At 38.3% G+C, this 7398-nt stretch overlaps 1 protein-coding gene across 1 annotated transcript; it reads left to right on the forward strand.

Moving 5' to 3' along the window:
- The first annotated feature begins 2497 nt into the window (after window positions 1-2497).
- LOC143635353 (nitrate reductase [NADH]-like) lies at window positions 2498-6916 on the forward strand. The gene is made up of 4 exons (XM_077103209.1): window positions 2498-3611; window positions 3892-4032; window positions 5124-5356; window positions 5448-6916. Exons 1-4 carry the CDS (start codon window positions 2591-2593, stop codon window positions 6798-6800), a joined length of 2748 nt encoding a protein of 915 aa, XP_076959324.1. The 5' UTR covers window positions 2498-2590; the 3' UTR covers window positions 6801-6916.
- The last annotated feature ends 482 nt before the right edge of the window (window positions 6917-7398 follow it).

The raw sequence follows: 7398 nt of genomic DNA on the forward strand, positions 1-7398 counted from the left end.
CGGACTGAGCTTTAGCCCTAGTGGTCACAATGTGAGGGCTAGGAGCTGGAACAGCAAACTTAGATGGTTCCCTTTTAACCATCTTTGGAGAGATCAAATGGTCAATGTTATCCAGCGAAAACTTAGTAGCAGACTTAGACATGCCTTCAAACGCAATAGAACAGATAAGTTTTTCTTTTTATTGATAAAATTAAATACTTATCTTTACAACTTATACTTACTTGACATATTGCTTTGAGGAGAAGTATCTGACCGTTCGACTTCTGAATCTGAGTCGGAGATCCTGATCTTAAAGGACTGAATGGTTGGGCTCAACTTGGGGAATGCAGCTACCCTTTCCTTGGTTCCTCGAAGCTTAGCAAGATGCGCAAAATTCTCCACTGCACCAAAGAAAAAGCAAATCAATATTCCAACCTAAATCAATGAGCAACATTAGAAAGCAGAAATCCTACCCCGCCTAATTCATTTAGTCGGAATGGTATTTTCGTTTGGGATAGAGTCACGCCTAACAAAGAAAAACTGATTCTTCCAATAAGAATCGTTTTGGGTGACTTTATCGAGTGGGATCGGTTGGTGAGGTTTGGATTTAAGCAGATAGTGAGTGGAACCATGGGTATACATAGAGTAAATAAAGGAAAGTTCGGAGAGTCCATACTCAAGATCGTGGTCGGCTATTATCTCTTCAAGGGTCCACAAAGCTCGCCATATCATCGGCATAGCTTGTATATAGCTAATGCCGGTAAGGGTGAAGAACCTCTGGATGAATTCCGGGAATGGATACGAGTAACCGAGTAAGAAAGGGCAAGCCGGAAAACAACCCACACCTTTGAGGATACGTCGCTTGGGGTCGAAGAATCATAAGGTCTAAATACGGTGTTAGGAGGAAAAGAGGGTGCTATTTGGTCGATCTCAGGGTCCGTAAATTTGCAAACTTCTGATGAAGGGTTTTGGATTAAACCTTGGCTTTTCATATCTTCGGCCATTTGGTTAGACGAATGTGAAAAGTGACTATCGATAGATATTAGAATACGAAAGAGAGAAAGGAAGATAAAGGATTATCTGGATTAGGATGAAGGAAGTGTGAGAAACTTCTGGAATGAAGCGAATAAGAATGGAGTAAATTTTTACATTTAGTCCCTACATTGTTTAATTATTTTTATCTAATCCCTAATTATGTCTTTTCGTATTATCAATTTGACAGCTTTTTTTAAATTTTGAATGCCACTTGACAACAGTAAAATTATCAACAACCGCCAAATTGGGGGCAATTGTTGAGCCACAAAATAATTAACTACTGAGGATACGTTATTCTTGACGACGAGCTTAGATCAATTATCCTTCTGAAGAATTCTTTAGCTGATACTATATCCAGGATCCTGAGTGATTATTACTATTGATGGATGATTGTCGTATGAAAGCTGATGTTTAATAACTACAACGGCTCCAAGACTTGGTCCACCACTTATTTCGCTATTGAGCTTCTATAGCACGTAGTCAAAGGGCACGAAGGAAGAGAGTGGAGAAATGGCGGATTAATAGGAGCTAATTGTTATTTTCTTTTCTTATTTATATTGAGTTAAGATCAATGCTAGGTCACATAAGAACACTCGCATACTCTAGCTGATAGTTCTCTGCAAACACACACACATAATATCGTTGTATTCATTGATCAATAACTCCACCCATTGTAACCTTTTTTGATATTAATAAACCGGTGATAGACAATTTGTCATCACCCGGAGTTTTTTTCCTTTGATCTAAACAAGATCAAGGGGTTTTTACTCACAACAAATCGCGGTGTTCATCCATAATTCGTTCATATATTCACTTTTGTTATCTTAGCACTAAACCTCACATAACAGATTTGGTTACTGGATCCTTAACAGATTTTTAACCAAAACAGTACTTTCATTTGCTAATCAAACGCGTAGCAGAGTCACATAACTAGAACATGCTTTCACGCAAAATTTTTTTTACATAACTGTTTTTCACATTCCTTTCAATTAGTTGAGGTTAAAAGATTATTATAAAGTTGTAATGTACCAATAACATTAAATGAATATATTAATGAACCTAAACGAATGAACTTAATCAAACATAAATGAATGTAAATAAATGAACATGCATGAATGAATCTAAACATAAACGAATAAGCGAGACATAGTTTGTTTGTTAAAATAACAAACATAAAAACGTATCAAACATTTTACAAATCGTTCGGTTAACATTCGGTTTGTTTACAGCCTAGGTACCATATTTGAAAATATTGCTCCTATACTTTCTGATTTTATGTACGCAGCCCCTTGGTTGTTACCTCCTTTTTCTCCCAAGAGCTGCTAACTCCCTACTCTCAATGTTCACACGTCTACTTTCTATTTCTACATATTCTAATAATATGTGGATGGTTAAATAGATGGCCCTTGTTACGTCAGTATCTATTAATTATAAATAAACAATTCGCGGCAGATCCTATATATATACATGTGATGTGTTGTGTTGTTTAAGGCAAACAGAAAGAATTGTGTCTCAGTTCTCTCAGCACATACGTCGGATATAAACCAACTTCAGGTTTTCCATAAAATAATATCCAATGGCGACCACCGTCGAAAACCGCCCCCAGTTCCACCATGAACCTGGTCTATCCGCCACCGCTGTTGTTCGTTCCTACAGTCCTAACCACCAGCGTTCCGATTCACCAATCCGCGGCTTCAATTATCTTTCTCCTAGGAGAGATATTAACACACGTAAAAAGGTTGTCGTGGACACGAGTGAAGACGAGGAAGAAGACGACGACGAGGTTGACTACAGTGACGCCATTAAAAAGTTAAAGTTCAAGTTGGAAACCTCGGTTTTTGACACCCGAGATGCGGGTACGGCTGACCAATGGATCGAGCGTAACCCGTCCATGGTTCGGCTAACGGGTAAACACCCGTTCAACTCCGAACCACCGTTGATTAAACTCATGCAACATGGGTTTATAACCCCAGCCCCACTACACTACGTCCGTAACCACGGTCCAGTCCCCAATACCAGTTGGGATGACTGGGCCGTGGAAATATGCGGTCTGGTGAAACGACCTGAGCGTTTCACCATGGCTCAGCTGGTCAGAGACTTTCCGAGCCGAGAGTTCCCAGCGACATTGGTTTGCGCTGGGAACCGTCGGAAGGAACAGAATCTGACCAAACAGACCATAGGGTTTAACTGGGGCGCAGCCGGGATATCTACATCCGTTTGGAGAGGGGTGCCATTGGTTCATGTTTTGAAAAGTTGTGGGATTTATAGCCGGAAGAAAGGGGCGATGAATGTGTGTTTTGAGGGTGCGGAGGATCTCCCGGGAGGCGGTGGTTCGAAATACGGGACGAGTATAAGTATCGAAATGGCGATGGATCCGGCGAGGGATATTATATTGGCGTACATGCAGAACGGGGAGAAGCTGTTGCCGGATCATGGGTTTCCGGTGAGGATGATAATTCCGGGGTTTATTGGTGGTAGGATGGTTAAGTGGTTGAAGCGGATTATAGTGACTACGCCGGAGTCGGAGAATTATTACCATTTCAAAGATAACCGGGTGTTTCCGTCGCATGTGGATGCGGAGCTAGCCAATTCCGAAGGTACGTACAATATTATAATTATTATTATGTTATCATGTTATTTTTAAAGGTTATTTGTTTTAGAGAACAAATATCGAGTAATTTATTTGTTTTAATAATAGAAAGAATTCATTTACGAGACATTAACCTATAATAACTTTTGCGGCTAAGGTGACCGACTACTCAACATAACTTATTAATAAATATTTAATGGTTAGTTGTGGGATTATAGTGACTACTCAACATAATATTTTTGTTTATAATAACTTTATCGAGTAATTTATTTGTTTTATTTGTATAGGTTGGTGGTATAAGCCTGAGTATATAATTAACGAGCTCAACATAAACTCTGTGATTACAACACCCTGCCATGAGGAGATATTGCCGATTAATTCTTGGACAACTCAGAGGCCTTACACCTTGAAGGGCTATGCTTATTCAGGTAATTTGTGCTTCAATTCCTCCTTACTTTTCTCGAATAATATTTCTTTACTATTATTATATATTTCTTAAAAGTTAAATCATTTGTCCAAGTCATTAATAGATACTTCAAAATGAGTTTAATTTATTTGGTATATTTAATATAAATCTTTTAATAACGGAAATTAGTTTAATTTACTTGACTTAATTAATAAATATTTCAAAATACTTGTTTGAATAATAATTTTAATATCTGAGTTGCAAATTGCTCTAGGATCAAAGAGGTAAAAGAGAAAATAGCGTTCGATCACTGTCTTTGGAGTCAGACGTCATTTATGAAAAGAATACTTTGTGTTTAAAAAGAATACTTTATGTTTAAAAGGAATACTTAGACTTAATTGATTATATATTCACCGAGGGTAGTGATGGATGGATAATTAATAATCGTCCATCATTAGATATTTAAAAGGCTGGTAAAAATATTAGATATTTAAAATTAGATATGGTTCCTTTTAGGTGGGGTTCGTGGGGGTATGGGTTTTTTAACTAAGATTTGACGCATGACCTATAACCATCGCTTTTGACCGTTTCTTAACCCTTTTGAGACGTGAATATAGAAATCAACTTCGATAATTTCAAAACAAAAATACGCTTGATTATATGGCGAAACTCGCTACTTGATTGCGTAAGTAGTTGATACCGCAATGAGGACTAATGATTAATCGAAAATATTAACAGAGATTAATTGATATTACTCGGATTGAAATTTATATTTAATTTTCCAAATACGGATGTATATACCAAAGTGTATGTATAATTTTTTTCCATTTTGACGGATTTTGATCAAATAGCGATTAACTGATAAGTAGTCGGTGGGATACCGGCTAATCAGGGATTAATCAACTGTCAAGTGGGAGTTTTGCCATCACGGATATATAAGATGTGTCAGTTTATATTGATTTTAATAATAAAGGATCTAAAGAGAGATACGTAAACAACTAAATTATTATCTAATCATCTATTATATTGATCTCGCGGGTTGAGGGTCAATGCTAAAATTGAGATCAATAAGAAAATAAAAAAATATGCAATGCTAAATATTAAATGACGCAGGGGGTGGGAAGAAAGTTACACGTGCGGAGGTAACATTGGATGGAGGAGACACGTGGAGGATATGTAGCCTGGACCACAAGGAGAAACCAAACAAGTATGGGAAATACTGGTGCTGGTGCTTTTGGTCATTGGAGGTTGAGGTTCTGGACCTTCTTAGTGCCAAAGATATTGCGGTTCGAGCCTGGGATGAGACCTTCAACACCCAACCCGAGAAGCTCATTTGGAATCTCATGGTAATTAACAAACCGTTTCATTTTTATTTTTCTATTTGTGATTCATAACTGTGTGACACTAAATATATGATCGTATGATTTGTAATAACAGGGTATGATGAACAATTGTTGGTTCCGAGTGAAAACCAACATGTGCAAACCTCACAAAGGAGAGATCGGGATCGTGTTCGAGCACCCGACTCAACCCGGAAACCAATCTGGTGGATGGATTTCTCGTGAGAAGCACCTAGAAATGTCATCAGAGTTAGCAAACCCAACCCTCAAGAAGAGTGTTTCATCTCCTTTTATGAACACTAGTGTCGTAACCTATTCAATGTCCGAAGTAAAGAAACACAACTCAGCTGACTCGGCTTGGATCGTGGTCCACGGCCACATCTACGACTGCACCAAGTTCCTCAAATCCCACCCCGGTGGTACCGACAGCATACTCATAAATGCTGGAACCGACTGCACCGAAGAGTTCGATGCAATCCATTCCGACAAGGCCAAAAAGCTCTTGGAAGAGTACCGAGTTGGTGAACTCGTAACCACGGGTTATAGCTCTGATAACTCGGGTGCGCCATCGCCAAACAACACAGTCCATGATGCCACTAATTACACCACCTCACACTTAGCCACTATTAAAGAAGTTGCTCCTACACCTACAAGAAACATAGCCTTAATCCCACGTGAAAAGATCCCATGCAAACTCATCTCAAAAACATCAGTCTCACGCGATGTGAGGCTATTCCGCTTCGCCCTCCCATCACCGGAACAAGTTCTCGGGTTACCAGTAGGTAAACATATATTCTTATGTGCTTCCATTGATGACAGGCTGTGCATGAGAGCCTATACACCAACTAGCACCATTGATAAAGTCGGATACTTTGAGTTGCTAGTCAAGATTTACTTCAAAGGGGTCGAACCAAAGTTCCCGAATGGCGGGCTAATGTCGCAGTATCTCGAGTCATTACCCCTCGGTTCATCAATCGGTATTAAAGGACCGTTAGGTCACATCGAGTACACGGGTAAAGGGACGTTTTTGGTGCACGGTAAACCAAAGTTTGCGAAGAAACTAGCCATGTTCGCTGGTGGGACGGGGATTACACCGATATATCAAGTGATGCAGGCGATCTTGAAGGACCCGGAAGATGATACAAAGATGTATTTGGTGTATGCAAATCGTACGGAAGACGATATATTGTTGAGGGATGAGCTTGATGCATGGGCTCAAAAGTATGAAGATAGGGTGAAAGTGTGGTATGTTGTTGGGAAATCGGTTAGAGAAGGATGGAAATACAGTGTAGGATTTGTGAATGAGGATATTATGAGAGAACATGCTCCAGAGGGTGGTGAAGACACATTGGCTTTGGCTTGTGGACCGCCACCCATGATTCAGTTTGCCATAAACCCTAATTTGGAGAAGATGGGTTATGATATTAAGGATTCTGTGCTGGTGTTTTAGGTCGTTTTGTTGTAATGGAAGCGGGTTAAGGTTTTACCTTAAAATAAAAGTCAATGTGTATATAATGCTTACTAATATTGTACCAGTCAACAAATTACTTCAGAGCTTACTAATAAAAGAAAATTAGTATAATAATTTTAGCTTGTTTTCAATCGAATGGTTTCTGATAAAAATTCCTTAATTTCATTTATGTGGTTTGAAGCCGGTATATATATTATTTTTACTTTTTCATATATAATTTCCATTTTCTGTATTTTTAAATTTATTTTAACATACAATGTCGCTCACACCCAATAAATTTATTAACATTTAGACATGGACGGACCTAAGTAATTCTAACATAGTCGCTCACACCCAATAAATTTTATTATAACTTTTAGTATGCATACCGATTGATAATTTTCATCGTCTCCTATTATTGTCTTTTGTCACTAGAAAGAGCAAAACCTTCAGCGGATTTTCACATTTCTTAAACAAAACACGGTTATTAATTTAATTAACTCAAAAATGAAACAAGCATGCTTAATTTTTCATTAAAATCGGATAAATTACATGATTTCTACATAAATCTTGCATAATATTACAAGAGGTGGTGTAG

The sequence above is a fragment of the Bidens hawaiensis genome, unplaced genomic scaffold (assembly GCF_021521415.1).
Source record: "Bidens hawaiensis isolate Kalapana, Puna unplaced genomic scaffold, B.hawaiensis_p1.1 tig00007454_1, whole genome shotgun sequence".
NCBI classification, from domain to species: Eukaryota; Viridiplantae; Streptophyta; class Magnoliopsida; order Asterales; family Asteraceae; genus Bidens; species Bidens hawaiensis.